The 22,837-nt window shown below is 39.7% G+C and overlaps 1 protein-coding gene across 1 annotated transcript in view; it reads left to right on the plus strand.

Annotated features, from left to right (window-relative positions):
* Nucleotides 1-22,837, plus strand: part of WNK3 (WNK lysine deficient protein kinase 3) — a 122,984-nt gene that overhangs the window by 83,615 nt on the left and 16,532 nt on the right. The window contains exons 12-21 of the mRNA XM_042447642.1: nucleotides 1-1,888; nucleotides 4,564-4,622; nucleotides 6,514-6,661; nucleotides 7,713-7,829; nucleotides 9,605-9,760; nucleotides 9,859-9,910; nucleotides 12,607-12,741; nucleotides 14,825-15,678; nucleotides 16,231-16,321; nucleotides 16,850-16,965. Of these exons, the coding sequence (XP_042303576.1) occupies nucleotides 1-1,888; nucleotides 4,564-4,622; nucleotides 6,514-6,661; nucleotides 7,713-7,829; nucleotides 9,605-9,760; nucleotides 9,859-9,910; nucleotides 12,607-12,741; nucleotides 14,825-15,678; nucleotides 16,231-16,321; nucleotides 16,850-16,965 (3,616 nt within the window). The remainder of the gene's footprint in view (nucleotides 1,889-4,563; nucleotides 4,623-6,513; nucleotides 6,662-7,712; nucleotides 7,830-9,604; nucleotides 9,761-9,858; nucleotides 9,911-12,606; nucleotides 12,742-14,824; nucleotides 15,679-16,230; nucleotides 16,322-16,849; nucleotides 16,966-22,837) is intronic.

Raw genomic sequence — 22,837 nt, forward strand, 5'->3', positions numbered from 1 at the left:
GGCGTCCATGCAGCAACCACAACAAGTTTTCCAGCAAGTGGCAGCCATCCAGCAGCCCCAGCAGGTTCCTCAGCAAGTGGCAACCATGCAGCAGCCCCAGCAAGTTCCCCAGCAGTTGCAGCAAGTGGTGTCCATGCAGCAACCCCTGCAAGTTCCCCAGCAAATGGTATCCATGCAGCAGCCCCAGCAAATGACCCAGCAAATGGTGTCCATGCAACAGCCCCAGCCAGTTCCCCAGCAAATGGCGTCCATGCAACAATCCCAAATGGTTCCCCAGTCGCTGACTTCAGTGCAGCAACCCCAGCAAATACCCCAACAAGTGGTTTCCATGCAGCAGGCCCAGCAGGTTCCTCCACAAGTGGTATCCACACAACATCTCCAGACAACATCAGTCATGCAACAGTCTCAGCAAGCTCCCCAGCAAATGGGCTCCATTCAACACTCTCCACAAGTTCCCCAGCAAGTTAGCTCCTTCCAACAGCCTCAGCAGGTTGCATCTATACATCAGGTCTCTAACATACTGCAGCCAGCAGCACCAACACAACAGTGCTCACAGTATCCAAGAATGCCTGTAAGTATTCCTGGGCAGTCATCCCTATCTCAGCAAGAACAGCAAGTTATTCAGATTCACCAGTCCACAGACCAGCACCCTGGTGTAATGCAACAGATGTTATTCCACTTGCCTGTTCAGCAGTCACAACAGGAGCAGCTTGTTCTCCCTTCTAGTTCTACAGAGCAGTTGCCAGTTGCACCTCAGAGAGATGTAGAAAAGCAGCAGCAGGCCTCTGAGCTTTCTGGTTCAACTCCAGAACAGGTTGCTTATTCCATGCAGAATCAATACCATCTCCAAGCCCAAGAGCAACTAAGCTATCAAGTTCAGCCCTCACACCAGCTACCAGTTTCAGAGCAACTGGCATATCAAATACAGCCAACAAACCAACAGCAGGCCCCAGAGCAAGCTGCATGCCAGGTGCATGTCACATACCAAATGCAGGGCCCAGATCAACCTCACTGCCCAGAGCAACTGGGTTATCCAGCATCTGGGGCTTATTCAGGACAGGCCTTGGAACCAGCAACATACCCAGTGCAGCCTTTCCCCCAAGGGCAACAGGCCACATTCAGAACCCAGCCACCACCATATCTTACTCAAGTTCCTGAAATGCAGCATTCTCACCTAACTGTACAGGCCACAGATCAGCCAAATTTTGCTGTACACTCTCCTGAGCAATCACTATATATGATGAAGGATGGCGGCACTGACTGCTTGGAACAGCAGACCTGCTTGGCGCAACCAGGGGAGGTCCTTTCCTATCCTTCAGAGCTACACCAGTCTGAGCCACCAACATATCTGATCCAGCAAGATAGCAGCCTAGGGCACCAGCAATCGCCTCATGTGATGCACAGGACTGCAGAAAAACAACAGCCAGAATTGCAAACCCCTTTTGTCCCATCTCAACCATCTTTTGTACCACAAATGCAGCCACAATCTCCATATCAGGAATTCAACCAGCATTCTGTTCCTCAGCCGCAACAAGTCTCCATCCCTCAGTCAGTTCCAAGCATGTTACAGATGGCATCTTCTGTACCAGAACAGTCAGAACCAGCCTACGGAGTCCAGCAACCACCAGAAGTGTCAGAGCTCCTGCCCAACACAAGTCTCATCCAACCATCCCAAGCATTTCAGCCAGCTGAGAATAACCAGTCATTTACTGCAGTGCAGCCAGCATATGTTCAACAGCAGCCAATGTGTCAAACATCAGTATTCACAGGAGAGTTGGGCCTTCAGAACCAGGTGCCTCCTCTGGTGGCATCCCTGAATCAGCAAACTTCACTTAATTCATTGATACAACCAAAACAAGAACATGTACAAGGACAAGATATCCCACAGGTATGCCTGTTCTTCAAACCAGAACTTGGGATGTTAGGTTTGAAAATTAATTTGTTAATGTTGCTTATTACAAATGAGAAAATTAATTTATTTCTAGTAATATGTATAATTAAAATTTTTCCGAGGGTTACATTAATGAATTTGTTATTGAAGTTGGGGTTTTGTTTTCAGAATGAGTCATGAGATTTGTAGGGAATTTGACTGACCCACTGAAGAAAGGGTGATAGGCAGCATGTGGGGATGGAGAAAGAGAAGCCAAGAGATGAGGAAATGGGTTGTGAGGGGTTTTTAAGCAAGGCTTCTTATGTAATTAACTAACTGCCTGGCACTATGTGAGCAGTAAACACACTCAGTGAGTACAAAGGGGTTAATGGCAACTCACCTCAAAGAAACCAGAACAAAATCAACAAAAAATGGAGGAGGAGAACTGAGGAGAGTCACAACACACAAAAGACTCCAAGAAGCCAGTAAAGATGGAAGAGGGGAAGAATCCTTTCTGACTTAAGGCAGCCCTATTATTATTATTATTATTATTATTATTATTATTAACCTTTATTTATGAAACGCTGCAAATTTACACAGCGCTGTACATGCAATCTTTTTAGTTAGACAGTTCCCTGCCCTCAGGCTTATAATCTAAAAAGACATGACAGAAGGAGAAGGGAGTGGTGATGGGAAAGGGTAAGAGGTCCGGCAGTTGGAGTTTTCTTGCCAAATTTCTTCAGTGCAGGTTAGCCATTGCCATCCTCCGAGGCCGAGCGAGTGTGACTTGCCAAGGGTCACCCAGTGCATTTCCATGGCTGAGCTGGGATTCAAACTATGGTCTCCAGAGACCTAGTACAATGCTCAAACTACTATATCACACTGTTGTTCCTCTATCTTGCCATAGCCCTGACTGGTGGAAACAGTTAATGTTGTCTTCCCTTTATAGTCATTTCTTTTTTTCTCACTTCCTCTTTTTACATTAATGCAGAAAGCCCATTAAGGAGATGAAAAGGGGAAATAGTTCTGTAGTGCCTTCTAATTCACAGCACTGGCAGTCCTCTGTCAGGAAGTGCCCAAGCTGCTTTAGTTGCCAACCTGTATAAAATGAATGGAAATTTGTGAAATTAGAAAATAGATATCTGGAGGCAGAGAGGTTTTAGTGTCCTCTAGCACTCAACAGTTGTCATCTGCAGGTTAAAATTGCACTTCCCATTTACAATAAATTTTTGAGTTACAATTATTGGTTACCAAAACAATCACTTTAGGGTAACTCTAAAAAAAAAATCATGAGAGGGTGTTGTGGGAGATAAAATATAATTAGAATACGAAGGCTATTTTTTAAAAACAAAACAAAACCTTAAACAAAAATTTAATGAACCAGTGGCAAAACCAAGCAAATCTCCAAAAGGAGAGAATTTCATAGGCTGGAGTGCCATCCCAGAAATGTCCCTTGTTATGTCTTGACCAAAGAGCTTGAGGCAGCTCCCCAAATTCCCCAGAGAGCTTATCCACTAGCCAACTTCAGTATGAAGAATTCTGAGAACTGCAATTCAAAGAAGGAACTTTTCCAAACAGACGAACCGTGCACAGCCATCCATGTCAGAAAACAGAAAAGGATGTCTTCATCCAGTCTTGGGGCACAGATAGTCCTAGATATCTGCACCTGTACCAGTTAATAAAACGGCCATAAAAACCAATTGATGGTGAGACAAACAGTGGAATAAAATATTGGCTTATGATTTTTGGGATACTCATAGCTTGGGTTTAGCATGGTGTTTTGGATTTAATTTTCTTTGGTGCAAACAGACCTTACTCATAAATGTTTTCTTTGTTTAAAGAGGGCAGAAGGTCTCACTGGATCCTTGCTAATCAAATTAAAGTTGTTATATCTCTTTTACAAGTGGTATTTGTAGCTAGTTACTAGTTGGCACTTTAAAAGAATGTCTTACCTTGCTCATTATTCAAAAAGAACTTGAAAAGCAAAGTTTTGTTGTTGTCCTTTTAAAATCTAAATACTACAAGCCACTGGCTGGTGGCAGAAACACACCAAAGTAGCGAAGCTTCCTACTTAGTTACTCTACTCCTGTAATCATGCAAAGAACTTTAAAATTCACAATTACACTGCAAAAAAGAGTAAAATTATCTCTCATTATGTAAGGTAATTATATTACCTTAATATAATTTAGTTATATCTTGGTTTCTGAAAAATGAAGGTAATAAAAAGTAATTTATTTGTATCTACACTGTTATATAGTTATCTCTGGTTTATTTAGCCCCTTCTGTTTACAGAATTTTGACATCTGAATATACCATATATCTTGCTTTGTGTGGTATCGTGCCCAAAGTTTTCATTTCAATTTCTTCTCATTTTATTCCCCTCCCACCCCTCAGGGATTACAAATGACAAGTGTGTATTTCTGAGACTGCTGATACTGACATGCTTACATCTTAATTTAACTATGCTTACTAAAAGCAAATCCTAATTAGAATCTCCAGAGATAGCAACTGGGGCTTTTCATCTATAAAATATGTGTTGGAATGATATTACAAAGCTTGGTCCTATGTCCTTAGCATCTCAGCCTGGTAAAGCATGCAGTTTTGTGGAGTTACTTATTTTCATTCATACCTCCATCTGTAGCCAGGTAAAAATGATGAATACTATATATCCTTTTTCTCCCTTCCGCCAACAGGTTTCTATCTTAGCATCAGAGGAGCAACACACAGTTCAAAAACAAGATTCTGTTCAAGGGTGAGTCAATTTCAAGAATAATTTATTTGTCTTGCAGAAGGAAAACCTACTTAGAGTAAAGGTGGGAATTTTTTTGGCTCTTCAGTTATTTTTTTATTATAACTCCTGCAGTCCTGTACTACTGATTAGGCTGGCAGATGCCTCTGAAGACTCATTGCTTTTCTCTGCTCATTCCACCTTCACCTCCACAGGAGCCAGAATAACTGGCTACAATCCCCTGTGTAGGAAACCTTTGATGAGGATGCTCTTAAAGACATCCTCATTGAGACCAGGTATATAAAAAGAAGGCTATGCCTTCCATACAAAACAAGGAGGCAAAGAGACAAATTAAATAACCATCTAAATCCTTTTAAATCCCTTTCACCCCTGTTCTCAACCTAGAGACTTTAGATCATTTAAACTCACCTGGACAAGTTCTCAGTTTCCATGATTTCCAAAAGGAGGGCCCATTTAAGCCCCTTGGTCAGGAAACCAGCCACCAAGGAATAAGAACATCTTGTGACTCTCCTTCCTTCAGGTTTGGGAGACCTACATGTTAGGCTGGTGGATATTGTGCATAATAAATTAAGGACACACCACAGACATTCACCAAATTCTAAGGCACTGCTTCCTGCACTGTCCAACATCAAAGACATGGCAGTCCAAGTAGTCATTGTTTTTGTTATTTATGAAGTGCTTCCCCTGAGTACTTCACAACACCTTAAAATATACTTCATGAGTTATCACAGTTATTAGAGAAGCTAATTTCCCTTTGTATTTTCTTCCATTTTACTTTATTTGTAATCATACGGAAACTTTGAGTTTCTTGAGCAAGTTATGTGAGTTCTTTTCATTTGATTGTTTCTCCATAGGTAGAGAACTATTTTTTTGCCTCCCTCAAGGCCATGGTTCCTTTGTGGTTACCTTTCCGGGGCTAGAGCAGTGCCACTTTTACACATGTTCCCATGCATCCACACACTTGCTCCCTCTTGTTTATGCTATCCTTCTCCTTGGATAGTTCATAGAGCCTCTGTACTATATGTGAATGAGAGAATTTCTGGATGAGTCTGAGTAGTAAGACTGGTAGCTTATGGCTGTGCCAGGATGGTGAGGCAGAATTTGTGGAAATTTATCCTTCCTCTGGCTAAAAATGGTATGTGAAGCCATTTTCTGAATGTGTGGCTGCATGGAGGACTTCCTGGCTCATAACATGGTGGCTAAAAATTAATTTAAAACATGTTTGCAAGTAATATTTAAAACAGAATTCTAACATTGATTTACATTGTAAGTACTGAGTTTCCCAAAAAGAATAATGAGATAAGTAACAAACAGTGCAATGACAAGCATATTAGTCTCTAAATGGAATTAGTGCCTTTATCAGATTCATCAAATTAAGGAGAACTTTTCTGTGCAAATGAAGATCATTTCTTAAATATGATTATTTACACTCTATGTATTAAATTATTAAAAGTAGTTTTAACTAGTCTTTCTTGAATCTAAGATATTAGGGTGATATATAAGGTGCATAAAAACCAAAATAAGCCACAATATAACACAGTCAAACAACACAACTGCAAAATAAACCAAGCATGTCTCTTCCTGTGTGCTTGGAAAGGGAGCACCATTTTCCCACTTCCATTAAAGAAAAGTCTCTGAGGCTACATCTGCACTGCAGAAATAATCCAGTTTGAGACCATTCTAAATGCCATGGCTCAGTGCTTTGCAATTATGGGAATTGTAGTTTTGTGAGAGATTTAGCCTGATCTTTCAGAGAGCTCTGGTGCCACAACAAACTACAAACCCCAGAATTCCATAGCACCCAGTCATGGCAGTTAAATTGGTGTATTACTGCAGTGCATATGCAGCTTGTATGTTTTTCTTGAGAATGCTCACCTTCTTTTTCTCTTTTCAGACTAATCCCTGAACCAGCCATTGTGAAAGAAGCTGCCAATGGCTGTGACCTTCCAAGTGGAAATGGCAAACAAGACAAAAGCAAACAAAGGAGGACCTCCTGTGCCCGACCAGAGAAGGGAACCAAGTTTCAGCTCACTGTGTTGCAGGTTTGTACAGCTCAAACCTGAAGCTAATATATATACATTTCCAGAATGGAGTTCAACAGAAGAATATCAGCATGGAAGAAGGACATAGCCTAGCTTGGGCCTTAACAGAACCCATCTTAGAGTTGTTTGCCTAGAATTTTAGGACTGCTACTTTTACAGTTGTATTTGTGATTCAAATTTGGTATTTGTATCATCTGGATACACTCTAATGTCCTCATACATTCTGTAACAATAGTATTCCTGTTCATAGAGATTTCAAAGGTTTGTATGCAACATTCAATCCATAATGCAAGTTGCTCTGAAGGAAGCCAGCAGGATTTCTTCTGCTGAGAGAAGGCTTCTGGTCAGTGAGATTAGGAGGGTTGCATTTTTCAATGCTTTTCCCTTGACCTTTTGCCCTCGCCCATACCCTCCCAATTTGCACTGAAGGGTGGGGCTGCAGGGAGAGGAGGAATCACTGACAGTTATGCTACTTTATGATCCATTAATGCAGGGGTGTGGACCACAAGTTGCAGGGGTTGCTGGAGCACAAGTTTCATCACTCTTATCAGCATGGCCAATGGTAAGGAATGCTGGGTGTTACATTCCATCAACATCACTAGGGCTAGGATTTGCCCTACCTCAGTGGAGTCCAGCCAGAGAGTTAAACTAGTTGAATTCAGTCCTCCTGGATTTTGGACATTGCTGGAGTGTGGGAAAACAGAAGACAGAATTCTGCTTCATGGTTAGCTTTTATTATAAAAGTACCTTTTGTACCTGTGAAGGCAATGGCACATCCCCTCTGGATAAATTTTGCCAAGAACACCCTATGAGTTAGGTTAACCTAAGCTGGAGTTGACACTGAGCTACATAATAACAAAAAAGCAAAAATAATTCACTCTTTGAAAGACAAAGTGGTTAATTATTGGTGCTTTTAAAGACAAGGTGGTTGATTATTGGTATTTTGAGGCTAGCGGTGTCACTTTAAGGGACTGATCCAGCAGAAGTGATCTTTGTTTAATAAGAAATTGGCGTGGTCTCATGGCGCATTGGCTTTTCTTTTTTCAACTAGGTGTCAACATCAGGCGACAACACTGTGGAATGCCAGCTCGAGACTCACAACAACAAGATGGTCACATTTAAATTTGATGTTGATGGAGATGCTCCAGAAGATATTGCTGACTACATGGCAAGTTTCATAGTCCTGGCTTCCCAGTAGATACTCTATTATTAGTCACATTCATGCTGGTTTCCTGTTTAAACCCTTGAGTTGTTAAGGAGGAGCAGCTACCTTTCCTCTTCTTTGTAGTTTCTCAGTTGGGATGGAAATTCAGGAGCTCGGACCTTACTTTTGCAGTTGACATGTCCTTGTCCTGTACAGATATTTTGACAAAATTCTGGTTAACTTTAAGGCAATCTACTAAAACAAATCAGATTAGGGGTTGTTAGAGGAATCACTGGAAACTAGGCTGCCTCCCAGGCACCCACACCTTTGGAAAAAACAACATGTAAGATCTTAAGATATTTGGAACTATTAACTGTTTGGGTTAACTCTTTAGAAGTTGTTATTTTACGCTTTCTGCACTTGTGTTACTGTTGTTCTAGGTTAATACAATTCAGAATGGTATCTTAGCCTTAAAAATCAGACTTGTGGGATTCAGGTTTTGATAATTGATTGAGGAATTGAAATTAATTAAATCAGCAGAAGAGAGATAGTGGCCCAAAACATATGGGCCAAATGTGCCAGCTTTGGGCCAATCCATGGATGATGCACACCCCCAGATTGGGCCGAAGCTGCACCGTGGCTGCCTAAGGCGGACCAGGGCTGCCAGCAAAAGAAGTGCAAAAAAAGCTTTTGGGACTGCAGTGGCAGCCAACCCCAGGACCATAGTGTCTGGTTGCCACAATCCCACACCAAATAGGTAACAACTACGGTTGGAGCAGCCAGTCTGCTTGACCCCAATGAGAACTATAGACACATTTTATTTAGAATCTGTATTCCAGCCTATTCTATGCCAATTTTATCTTGAAGTTAGCACTCTTCACCTGTGGGACATAACTTCATAGTAAGCGCCCATAGGATTTCATCTGTATATTTATAGTGCATAGAATATTGCATCAAGCATATTGATTTCCCATCAGAACATGGCATTCGGGAATTGTTGTGTCTGCTGTGTATTAATGCTGAAATATGAGCAGAATGCTTCTTGCATGCTTGGGATGTGTGTACTTTGACAAGGAATATTTGATCATAATTTTGTGAATAGCTTTAGAGCCCTTGGTTTATTTGAAACTAAATAACTACAGATTGATAGTTCCCTTGGATTAGAGCCCTATGTAAGACTAAGATGTTAGTATATATATTTTGAAAAGAATGCTTTAATATAATAACATAACTTTAGGATCAATATGTTATTTCTCTGTTACCTTGTAATCTAGTATAGTCATAGGAGTTTAAGAACAGTATGTTCCTTCTCTATTACTTGTGTAATCTTGAGATTATTTATTGCTGTGTGAGCACTGACTGGATTTCAATAACTTGCCTATACAGGCATTTTCTTCCTGCAAAACTATATTACTTTTTGATAAGCTAAAAATTTCCCTAATTGTACAAAGATGTGATTGAACAATTATATATTCTGAATCATGAATGAATGTGGTATTTTCACAAAGGAAGGAAATCAAGTGTTGTTTTTAAAGTGTTTTTCCTATGTTTCCCATGTTTTCGCCTATTTGAGTTTAATTTTATTTTGATGATGCTTTGTAATTATTGTTAAGTTCTTCAGGTTGTAGATATGATTTGGTGTGAGTATCTCAGTAATGTATGTGAGTTCGGTGAATCATTTTTTCATGATCTTTTTGTTAACATTTGATAAGGTAAGTTGGGCATGATGAGAGAAATGGGTTTTTAAAAGGACCTGCATCTACAATTTCAGTCCTTTTTTCTACCTTTCTGCTTATTAGGTTGAAGACGACTTTGTGTTGGAAACTGAAAAAGAGAAATTTGTTGATGAATTGAGGGCTATTGTTTCCCAGGCCCAGGATATCATCCGTAGTATTCCTATTGAAGATAGATCCTCTGGCTTAGAATCGGTTCCTTCAGATCCAGCCAATACCCAAGTAAGTTCTATTTGTTTAGTAAAGCCAGTTTTCTGGGAAAGTGTGTGCTTCTCTTGGGAAATTCCCTTTTTATATTTATCTATTCATTTTTAATTCAGACAGGATCTTCTGAACAAGTTCAGATAAACCCAGCATCTACTCAAACTGGCAGTAAGTAACTATTTTAAAATTTAACATTGAAGGACAAAACAAAGTCCCCAAAAAAACTATCCTCCTTTAGAGGTGAAAGTGATGGAAGTAGATTTGGCAAGGACTAAAACAAGGTGTTTTGGGTTTTTTTGTCAATTATATTGACTTTTGTCCTTTAAATCCCTACATGGTAGTTAATTTTCCAAGTGGAATATTTTGTATGCATTTTTTGCATCATATGCTTGACTCTGCAAAGGTCCTGATAATTATGATGGAGGACTCTGAAGATTTGAGTGGCTCCATCCTATACTGGAAGCTGTGATCATCAGTGAAGAGCTCTTAATGGATATTGCCAATAGGTGTTACCAACTCTGGGGTTGGTCTGGTATAGTGAACTGAGCAAAAGAGGAGCTCTCAGTTTTATCTTTAGAACCCAGATTCTTTCATTCCAGATGGTAGCAGCCTGAGATTTATCCTGAAGGATTTGAACTTGCCATCCAGACTTCTTTACTTGTCATCAGTGGTGTGGTATCAAGTAGTGATATGTCTCCTCAGTTCACAGGTGTCCCTGTGTTGAACCACAAAAAATAACCCAGATGGTGGAAACATGGTGTTATCAGTTGTAAAATGGTGCATGTATATTTAAATGGCTGAGTTTCCATGCAATAAATGCAAAAGTAGTTTTAAGAGAGGACAGATTCCTTATTGATTGAGTTTTCTCCAAACAGAAAGTGAAATTGGAATGTGATCTACAAATTGTATTCCTGTACGTGATGCAAAACCACCAGATACCATGATATACTACTTTTCCATTTTATTTTACTAAGTCTTTGGTTTCTAATACTGGGTGATTTTTATTTCTTAACAGAGGAATACCAGTCTTAATTTCCTTCCTTTTTCAAATTAGATACCCATCTGCTATTTATATTTCTAACAATTTCTACCAGCCCCAATAAACAAGTGTTGATGTCTCTAGAAGGATGGCATTCTTCAGACCTTGGTCAAGATCCAAGGAACCCTCTGATTAATTATTTGCACTTATTTAAGGAGTGTTTGAAAGTATTTCTGAAACTGGAGAAAACTGTTCTGCTTTCCCTTTAGTGAATGAAAAACCAGTTATGTAATGTACCATATATAATAAAATAGATTTCTCTTCCACACATATGACACCAGTTCTGAAAATTTATGGGGCTTTCAAAAGCAGATTGTGGTAACAACAAACACTAAAAATTTCACTGAATATGCTTAAACCATGGGTGAGTTCTTTGGAACCAAGCCCTGCAATGTAGTGGAAAGCTAGAGAGTAGTCAGGTATATGGTATTCCTGATATGCTGAGCATTTTTATATCTGTTCATTTGGTCTGTAAGCTGCAAGAAATCTTCTATTTATTGCCAAGAGTCCCCCTTTCCATTTTTTCTTGTGGTCTTGTTATATGTAGTTGCTTTTGTATTGTAAGGTATAAGCAAACTGAACTCTGTATGACAGAAACAAAGGTAGGTAATGCCACTCATGTATAAATCAGAGAGTCTTCTCTTCTTGACCAAAAGAGAAACATTGGATTATCTAAAAACTGAATGATGGTCCTGTTTTTTAATGGAAGTTTTTACCTGCCTTGTCTTGCTAGATGATTTGGGTTTCATCCCACACAACCTAGAATCATGGGTTGGTTTCTAGTACATTGGCACTGCTCTTGGCTGTTTCAGCTGAAGAGAGAGAAATAGTATGACACTGGAATATTCCTGCTGAAGCAGGAAAAATGTGGCATATGGCAGTCTGCACCTAGAGTGCCAAAACCTGCCTAATCCTAACTTTAAGGAAGAAAAATATGAGGCAAGCTGTATGGCACTGTACAGACCCCACAGGATAGATGGTGGAGGCACAGCCAAGCAGGCGTGTATTTTCAGCTTCCCTTAGGCAAGAAAAAAAATACACAGAACTGAAACACAGCAAAATCAGAATGCTTTCACTATCAGCATTAATACTATAAACATACTTTCCTCTATTTGTGCATCAGTCCACCTGTTGCATAAAAATAGAGAAAGTGGGGCAGTGTGAGCCAATGTGTTGCATGTGATCTTGGTGGGTACTTTTAGACAGAAAAGGGCTTTTTTCTTAAAGAGGAAATGCACCTTTTTGTCCAGCTCTATGAATCAACATGATATGTATTGTCGACGAACAGGTCTACTTGCGTGATAGTCCCCCCACCACCACCCCAAATAGTCAGGAGGATTTTCCCCTTCCCTTCACAGATATTTTGGTAGGGTCACCACATGCTGTTTTAAGAATATGCATTAAAGTCAACCAGGAGTGAAAAGTCAAATGGAGCGAGAACCTGTCCTTCACACAGTGACTCCATTACAGAGTTAAAGAGTGACTTTAGCATTACCTGGTGCAGATTTACTTAGAAGTAGTGTTCAGGAAGACTTAATTTCTGTTTTCTAAATATGTGGGGATTGCAACTTTAGTAGATTAAGGCCAACACCAGGATTCTGACTGCTGGACTGCACTTCTTCTTCTAAGATTACTCCCTGCAGCAGTACTGCTCTTTCTATAATGGTGTTTATGTATAATTTCCTTCCCCCCCTCTTTTTTTTGGTACACATTTCAGAGATAGTAGAGAAGTGATTATCTCTTATGACAGTTATTCCTCTCTCTTCCTCTTCTTCCCTCCCTCCCCGCCACCTCCCTCTCTCTTTTTTGCTGTCTTTCTCTCCAGGTGACTCTGCTCCCCAGTCATCCCCTGTTGGCCGCTGGAGATTTTGCATCAATCAGACAATAAGGAACAGAGACTCCCAGCCACCTTATACTCTTTTACAGTCAACAACAGCTGTCCCAGGATGCCAGATGACAGGTAATCATGTGATGGTTTAGAAAACATGGCTCATTTCTGACTGGTTGTTGGAGCAGGGTATTATTTGGACAGTTTCAGTTAGAACTTAAAAATCTCTCCCCCTCCTTGCAGGTTAGAATACAAAAAAGTAACTTGGATAAACTTTTGGTTTAGAATTGTAGCTTACACTGATTTTAAGCTCTTTATCAAAAAGAGTGAGAACAGCTTTGATTTTCTAGAGTGGAGTATTACAGTATTTTTTTTTTAATGCTGTTGAACAGAACACCCTCCACCCCCAACTTTCTATAGTTATTTTCCCAGTGAAGGCAAGTATTCATTCTCTATTCTTTGTGACAGCCACTCCCTTTTGATGACTGACTTTTAATTTATATGCTAGTGAATTACTCCACCAAAAAGGCTGAATTCAACCTTGGTAAGGTTGACTTCCATTCTTCAGTGGAATGGGTTTTGTATCTTCAGTGGACTGGGTATGTTTAACCTGAAGATGAGAAAGTTAATAGGTGACATAATAACCTTGTTTGAATATTTGAAGGGATGTCATATTGAGGAGGGAGCAAGCGTGTTTTCTGCTGCTCCAGATACTAGAACATGGAGCAATGGATGCATACTACAGGAAAAGAGATTCCACTTCCACGTTAGGAAGAATTTCCTGACAGTAACAGCTGTTTGACAGTGAAACAGTGACTCTCCCTTGGCAAAGTCTCCTTTGGAGGTTTTCAAACAGAAGGCTATCTGTCAGGTGTGCTTTGATTTATTCCTGCATGGCAGAGGATAGAACTGGATGAATTGGACTTGAGGTGTCTTCCAATTCTGTGATTCTTTACCTCCACCTCAAGTTGCTTTCAAATGGAGGTGATTGTTGAGTTTGCTAGGGAGTGTAAAATGTTTACATGTCTGCCATTTCATTTGCATCCCAATTGCAGAAACTGACATTCCAGTTTTGCACTGGAACTAACAAAAAACAATCAAAACACACAACACACAAGTGCAACTAGTTTGCACTTTCTTTAAACTTGTTTTAAGTTTTACTACAAATCATATATTCTCTTAAAGCAGTCCACCACACACCATTCAAACACTGCAACAAAGTCCAGGTATTTTAAATATAGAAATGCAAGTCGCCGACAAACCTGATCAATTCAGCTTGACATCAACCAAGGTAAAAATTACCATATGCATCCCCTTCAGGCCTAAAATTACTGAGATGTTTGATATGCCCTGCTGCTAGCTCTACTGTTTTTCCTCCCCCCTCCAAACAAGGAGTTAGATTACAGTTATAAGAAATAATTAAATAATGTATGGATTAAAGTACTGGTCAGATAAGTGGTGATGGTTGACAAGGATGCAATTGTCTTTTTATAATTTATGTGGATTGACAAACCAAGTTAAATTTTCATTTAATTTGCCATGGGCTTTCCATGCATTTTAGCCTTACCTAGTATGCGTCCCCCCTCTTCTATTATCCAATGATTTATTACAGACAGGAAGAAGACCCTAAAAAAAAGTGATATTGTAATAATAATACCAAAAAGAAACAGCTGTGGTGGTAAAACATAGATTATATTATATTGTATGTTTTACCATCACAATGCTATCTATTCCTTTTGTGCTGGACTCAGACATCTCTCTGGGTTTGTCTTTCTATCATCTAACCTGTTCTACTTCAGATGTCTTGGGCTTGACTTCCTGGGGTGTGTCTAAACTTTAGAAACTAAAACCAGTGACACACACCCCTCAGGAAGCATTGGGACTTTTAAAGTTATCTCTGTAATCATAAGCTAATTTTGAAAAGCGCCTGAGCTCTGTAATTGCAAGCACTGAGAACAGATAATAATAGCAAACAACATTAGTTCTGGCCTCTCAAGGACCACACCTAGAGCCTGGAAAAGTTCTGTTACTGGATTACAACTCCTAGGATCTCCCCACCTAGCATGGCCAGTATTCTTGCTGGCTGTGGGAATCAGAGAGCCATAGTCCACAAACAATAAATAAATAAATAAATAAATAAATATTTTTGGAGATAGTGTGGTTATCACTGGGTATTTTATTTCTTATCTCACCAAGTAATCTTTTGTGTTTCCAGATCATTTAAAGGAAAACACCAAAGAAGAGAGCCCTCAAGATTATTCACAGACTGTGGAAAATCTTAGCAACCAGCAAAGGCCTACTCCTTCTTTGAGCTCAAATGATCTTAGAAGTGACAGCATGATATCTGAGCCCCAAATCTTGGAAACTGAGGGATCAGCTTGTCCTCACCAAGTGGAAGTCAGCCTGGATACCCTGCTACCTGCCACTGCTGGTGACAACAGCGATGTCCTTACTCACAATTCTTCTTCCTGGGTTGAGTCTTCAACGTCAGAGACTCAAGGTGATGAAACCTGCTTGCCCTCCCACCCACCCTGTCCAACAGCAGGCAGTGCTGAACTGAATTTGTCTATTGAGACCTTCCTGTCCAGACCAGTAGGGTGTCACATGCTGGCCACTGAGGACATGGATAATTCAATGAATCCTGAACCGGCTGGTGCTGTGGCTCAGACTCCAGTCCAAGAAGGTGCTCTCTTCACATCTGCTCTGGAGTCAGACAGTGAGGGTCCCCCTAAGATGGATTTTGTTGACAACAACATCAAGACTCTGGATGAGAAACTAAGGACGCTTTTGTATCAGGAACACAGTTTTTCGGGCACTTCCCCTGAGAGCCAGAAAGACACACAAAGTGCTGTGGAGTCTCCATTTTCCTCATCTGCTGAAGATTCTCTCCCCTGCCCAGTATCAGAAGTGCCCGATACTAATTCCCCCAAAGAGACCGAGCAAAGTCCCACTGAGCTTTCAGATCCCCAAACTATGCTCATCCCATCTGCAAGTCATCCTGACAGTCTGCCGGTGCTCAGGCGAGAGCCCAGTGCTATCACATCTGCTCCTAGTGATCTCTGCAAACACGTGAGTACTGGCAGGGAGGTTGGCTAGGGTTGAGAATGGTTTGTCCTGCAACTGGAGAAATCCAGAATTATGATGGATGGATGCACAAACCTATATGCCATTATAATGGATGTTATCCAGTCAGAGGTAAGCATTCCCTGTAGATAAATTAACCCAGCATTTTGTTGTTTTCTGTTTGCGAGTTTATTACATAAGAGATCTTGACTTGAAGGCAGTATATACTCTGAATGGCATAGGATAAGAGGCAGATTATCTTTGTCTAAAGTGAAAGACACCTAAACTTTACAAGTACATGCTTATGAAAAAGAATTGGGAAGATATTCCTGTTATAGAATAGTCAGATGTCATCTCTTCTTGATTATTTTAACTTGACAAATTGATATTTTTAAAGAATGAGAGCATGTGGTTAAATTTTGGAATTTTATGTGTCACTTTAAGCAGGGAGGCAGTCTCTAAAATATCTAAGGTCCAAGTTTATGGATAATCACAATGGCCTCTGTTACTTAAATTGTTGTTTTTCTACCTGCTTCCTTGTCCCTTTGCTTTCTTCAGGAGATGTCCCCGGAGGCTTCATTTCCTGAGAACCCTGTGGCCTGTCCTGCTTCAGCATCAAGTGGTGGAGCTGTGCACCTGCATGCAGGAGGTGGATATTTTGGCCTAAGCTTTACTTGCCCTAGTCTCAAAAACCCTATTAGCAAGAAATCCTGGACTCGCAAATTAAAAAGCTGGGCATACAGGCTACGGCAGACCAGCTTTTTCAAGAGATCAAAAGTCCGGCAAGGTAGTGTGCTTACAGTCAGGGATCTAGACTAGGTAACATCTGTTTTGATTTCTTTATGTATTATTCTTTTTTCTCCCCTTCCCTCTTTTATTTGTGGGGGGAGGGCATTTCCTGCACTACTCCATATCTACCTTTTTCCTATTTTAATCACCTGTGTAACATTCCATACATCACCACTTTGCTTTCCAGTTTAATTAACCAGTTTTTTCATTCCACATAGAAATGTAGGTCTTGGGATACCGACAAAATAAAAGCCTTTATGTATACTAGAATCGTATTTTCTAATGCAATGTAGCTTCTTAGTGTTTTTATGGTTCCAGCTTTGCCTAATCATGTTCTGTTTCTTTGTGTTCCTTTCTTTTAATAAAATAAAATAAAAATTTACAACAGAGGAGATGGCTGGGGATGTTGCTCCTGACTGGATTTCTCTCTCTGAACAAGCAGCAGCAGAGGATAAAGGAACTGGTCAATCTGTGGCTGGATCATTCCAACGAGGTCGATTTCAGGTAGGTATAATTTAGTTGGTTACAGTAATTCAGTTATGTCAAAATATGCCATATCATGAGCAGGCATTTGTTTATCAGTTTGGGATTTGTTTTCCTGCTTTCACAGGCTATATACCCCTTTTCTAATTTCCAGTACTAAAACATGTTTCCACAAAATTGCTCATGTTAAGAATTATAGCTGGCCGCTATATACTTGCCCAAATATGAGAGCTGTGCATTATTTTTGGAAAATGCTTGTTTGCTGGTGATATCTAATGGAGAGGGAATTTCAGGCACTACCGGAGGCTTTCAGCAAAGTTTGGGAAATTGACTTTTTTGGACAACAGCTCCTGAAATTCCTTACCTAATGGCCATGTTGTTCAAGGGATTGTAGTTTCACAAAAAACTTTTTTTTTTTTTTTTGGTAAAGCTTGAGTTTGCCACCATAGTTGATTATTTCAAATCACTGTGAGTATTCTGGTCATCCTGACCTTCCAGTTTCTGTTGATTTGAACATTTCTTCTCTTCCTCTTCTCTTTCCGTTTCCCCTAAAAAATCCTAAATTGGTTTTCTTCTATTTCTGTAGTTCTTCTGATTTCTTGTCTAACAAAGGAGCAAAGCAGATCACCCTGAAGAAGCGGGTTCTGGCCGCCCCTTTGAGCGCCAGATCAGGGCTGCAACAACTGCATGTCACAGCCCCAATTTGGCGTTTTTCCAGCCCCAAAATATGATGTAAATAATATGATTTATTTATATTCCACCTTTTCCTTGCAGAATCAAGGTGGATTACAAAGCAAAGGGTACAAAATACACCCCCCCACACCAGTTACATCTTATCCTAAATCGGCTTTCTTCTATTTCTGTAGATCTTCTGATTTCTTGTCTAACAAAGGGGCAAAATGCTGCTCCTTTTGGGGATGGAAAACAGCCACTCCAGTTCTTTCGCATTTCTGCAGCATGCAACATCTAATCACCATACCTTAGAAACGTCCCAACTTTGTCCACCTTCTGGTTGGGTGGGTGGTGTGATGCCGGCTTGGGGGTGGCGTTGGGGCATCCGTCATCCAAACGTCACGCCCCCAAGCCACCATATCATGCTGGTCTGATCAGCCACATGGTTTCTCTGAGGAGAGATCAAAATAGCAAGAATTTAAAAAAAAAAACATATTAACTAACAGATGCATACCCTCTGCTGCTATTGGTGGGTGTATATTTGGAGAATTTGCATGAATATTTGTATTTGGAGGAATTCTGTTGGAGTTCAGTTTGAAATGATGTAGGCTTTGAATCACTCAGAGAAAGGGCAGAATTTAATCTGAAGTCTTGAGGCTACAGCTTTTTGGGAGGTTTGTATTCTGTTGGTGGCTCTTTTTGATGATTGGTTGGACATTTTCTGGCATTGGTTATGAGGCATAGATGAGGGTCACTTAATATGTTTTCAGTTAATGCTTTGTTACTTTGTTTGGAGCTTTATGCATGCATAAAGCTCCAAAACGGAGCTCCTTCCGTGATTTGCGTCGCTGGTGCAGCCTTTAGACAGCTGCGCCAGCGACGCAAGGGAGAAAGGGGCCGAGCAGCCCCTTTCTCCTCCTCCCCATTGCCACTGGGTGTCCTTGGGGCTTGAAGCCCCAAGGGACACCCCTTTCCAGGCCACAGGGAAGTGGCCTTTTGTTGCTTCCCCACAGCCTGGAAAGTGGCAGATCAGGGCCCCAGAGGCTGCCGTTCTGGCAACTGAGGCCCTGATCCGGTGGGGAAAGGAGCGCCTACAGGCCGCCCCAAAGGGGTGGTCTGTAACGCGCCATAGTAAAATAGTGCCCCTTATAAAAATGGCAACATGAAGGCTTGTTTTTTGGAATTTATATTTTTTAGAAAATATTTTCAAGTCATGGATGGTTGAATCCATGGATAAAGAATCTGTGGATACAGAGAGCTGACTGTTAATTCCTTTCATGGTATAACCCAGTGGATATCAAAGGCCCACTGTATTTTGTCTCTTGGTAAGCCAGTTAGGCTATATGTAGTTATACCATAACTGTCAACGAAAGGGAATTACATAATTAAAAATACTGTAACTCATTGTTGATAATTACCATCCAATTGCTTCCGCTTATGATGAACCTATATATGAGAGATCTACTTGTACCTAATTACTTCAAAAGCACTGTAGGCCATTATATCAAAAAGAGAATAAACTGGTCCTATTTTGGCATGTCTTTCTCAACATCATATTTACAATTAGAAATATATTTCTGTATTGTGCAACTGTATTGCGGATTGTAGCCCTAGATTAAGTGCTCTTAGCTTGATAACTATTTCCAGGAGCCTGAAGACAGTACAGAACAAATTGTTGTGATCACTATTAACAAGTGTAGCTACAGTTTGGCACTGTCAGTTTATCTATCTTTCTTTTCTTAAAAAACATTTTATTCACCTATTATAAGTTCTTTAACATAAAACAACATACAAGCATAACAAACATATAACTACTTCCTATCACCCCAGCTGAACTACAACCCCCCCTAAAAACACAAGCAGGAAAATACACATGGCTTCCAACTTATCAGCTTATGGTTATAATTATTTCTTATTTCTACTCTCTCTAATTCATAATAAAAATTGCATGTCTGTGTTAATAATAAGTATTCCAGCATCACATTTCTGCTTAATAATACCTTATTATATTTCAGATCCTAAAACTACTACATTACTCTGGCTCTTCTTCATAAACTCCACAACACTTCCCCCGTCTTGATTAAACAAATCTATAGGGTTTTTTCTCCTTAATTAAAATAGTCAATTTATTCATTTCTGCAAATTAAGATAATAACAACCAATCTTCCTGTATTGGTACTGTAAGTTCTTTCCATCTCTTTGTGAAGACCAGTTTCACTGCTGTTATCATATGACACATGATTATCAAATTATCAAAGCATTACAGTGGATTCAGTAACAAAAGAATAATTTACCAAATCACCTGCAAAGGTCCTCAGCTTAAATTGATGACCTCAAATATTTATTCCTTTAATCTTCTGTTTTTCTCTTATTGCTTTATTTAAAACCTTTAAAATAAAAATAAAAGTAAGGGAGACAATGGATATCCATGCTAGGTCTTCTTTCCTTCCTTCCTTACATCACAAGATATGACCATTTCTCCATTGACCAAGATTTGGGTTTTCTGAATGAAAATGCAATAAAATTTCTGCCCAAATCTCTCTTTTCTAGAGCAGCCATCATAAAGGACCAATTTACATTATCAAATGGCTTCTCTGCATCTAAAAAAACCCAGGGCAGCCAGTTTCTCAGTGTTTTTATTTAAATGTTCAATTGTGTATAAAATACATTTTATCTTTAGAATTTATCTTCTAAACAATTAAAGTAAACTGCTGGCAAACTATTTGGACCTGGAGTCTTTCTTGAACGTATTTTCTTTATGGCCTTTATTAGTTCCACCATAGTAACTGGTCCGTACAAACTAGCTCTCTAAGTATCAGTAATCTTAGAAAGATCTTGATTGTTTAAATATTTATCTATCCTGTCAGTTGAAACTTGATTTTTGAATAAAGAAGGAAAATATTTATTAAAAACATTGTTTTCTCTTTATCCATCATTATCTTCTTGCCTTCCTAAATCTTAAGAATCATTTTTTTTTGTCCTTCTTTAATTTGTAAACTAGCCATCTCGCTGGCTTAAAAATATTTTTGTTTTGAATATCTCATTTCCCCCCTTAATTTTAGAGACTCTGGTCCAAAACACTGCAGAAATAATTCAGTTTGAGACCACTTTAACTGTCATGGCTCAATGCTAGGGAATTTTGGGAACTAGTTTTTGAGACCTTTAGCCTTCTCTATCAGAGAACTCTGGTGCCACAATAAACTATAGGTCCCAGGATTCTCTATCACTGACCCAGGCAGTTACAATAGTGTCAAACTGGATTATTTCTGCAGTATGTTTTGGACCAATGTTCATCATAACTTGTTTTTGCAAAAAATTTAAACTCATTCATACATTCCTTTTTCCATGGGATCTCTTTTAATTCATTCTGTTTATTTTTAATGGCAAAATGCTAACAGGTAAAATGCTAACAGGGGACAGAGAAAAGGCAGAACTACTCAGCACCTTCTTTGCCTCAGTCTTCTTACAAAAGGAAAAGGAAAAATGAATTTAATCATTCATTAATACCTGGTTAATATAAATGAATTTAAGTCTCCAGGACCAGAAGAACTACATCCAAGGGTATTAAAAGAACTGGCAAATATAATCTTGGAACCATTGGCAATAATCTTTGAGAGCTCCTGGAGAACAGGAGAAGCCCCAACAGACTGGAGGAGGGCATGTCCAGTTAGTCTGACATCTATACCAGGGCGGAATCTAGTGCAGATAATTAAACAGAGAGTCTGTGAACATTTAGAACGCAACTCTATAATCACAATAAAGCCAACATGGATTTCAGAGAAGCAAGTCATGCCAGACTAATCTCATCTCTTTTTTTTGATAAAATTACCAGCTTGGGAAATAAAGGGAATGTTGTAGATATTCATGTATTGATTTCAGTAACGCCTTCAACAAAATTCCCCATGACATTCTTGCAAACAAGCTAGAAAAATGTGGGCTATACAATGCAACTGTTAAATGGATTTTTAATTGGTAAACCGGCTGAACCCAAAGGGTGCTCAGCAATGGCTTCCCATTATTCTGGAGACAAGAGACCAGTGGGGTGCCACAAGGCAAGCTAACAAAATGAATTTCAACATGGAGAAATGTAAGGTACTGCACTTAGGGCGTAAAAATGAAATGCATAGATATGGGATGGGGGACACCTGGCTTAACAAGACTATGTATGAAAAGGATCCAGGAGTCCTAGTAGACCACAAGTTGAACATGAGTCAACAGTGTGATGCGGCAGCTAAAAAGGCCAGTTCGATTCTAGGCTGCAAGAATAGAAGTATAGTGTCTAGATCAAGGGACGTAATAGTGCCACTCTATTCTGCTTTGGTCAAGCCTCACTTGAACTACTGTGTCCAGTTCTGTGCACCACAATTCAAAAAGGATATTGAGAAGCTGGAGCATGTCCAAAGGAGGGCAACTAAAATGGTGAAGGGTCTGGAAACCATGCCCTATGAGGAGAGACTTAGGGAGCAGGGTTTGTTTAGCCTGGAGAATGGAAGATTATGAGGTGATATGATAGCCCTGTTTAAGTATTTGAAGTGGTGTCATATTGAGGTGGGAGAAAGCTTGTTTTCTGCTGCTCCAGACAATAGGACCCAGAACAATGGATGCAAGCTACAGGAAAAGCGATTCCACCTCAACATTAGGAGGATCTTCCTGACAGTAAGGGCTGTTTGACAGTGGAACACACTCCCTCAGAGATGGTGGAGTCTCCCTCTTTGGAGGTCTTTAAGCAGAGGCTGGATGGCCTTCTGTTGGGGGTACTTTGATTGTGAGTTCCTGTATGTCAGAATGAGGTTAGACTGGATGGCCGTTGGGGATCTCTTACAACTATGATTCTGTGATTCTAATCTCATCCAATATTTTTGTGTTCTGTCCAATTTTTTCTTTTTAAATTGTGCATTTGTTTGTACAAAAAAAGCCTCTCACAGAAGCTTTACATCATGAATTCAACATTAAAAACTGCCAATGGCATACAATCTAAAAATCATAACGTATAAAACTATTCAGTAATTAAGCAATTATACAATTAAAATACAAAATTGTAAAAACAGATAATACAGATTATTATAGTATGTAATAGTGGTGGCTTGGCTTACATTTGCCCCAGGTTTCTCCAAAGGAAGGGAAAAGGGGGGTAGTAGTCTTTGCTCTTTTTTTCTTCAATAGTCCTTGATGCACCCTCCTTTCTGCTTTTTGCAGTAACATTTTATGTATTCATAAAGTG

Source organism: Sceloporus undulatus, chromosome 2, assembly GCF_019175285.1.
Source record: "Sceloporus undulatus isolate JIND9_A2432 ecotype Alabama chromosome 2, SceUnd_v1.1, whole genome shotgun sequence".
NCBI classification, from domain to species: Eukaryota; Metazoa; Chordata; class Lepidosauria; order Squamata; family Phrynosomatidae; genus Sceloporus; species Sceloporus undulatus.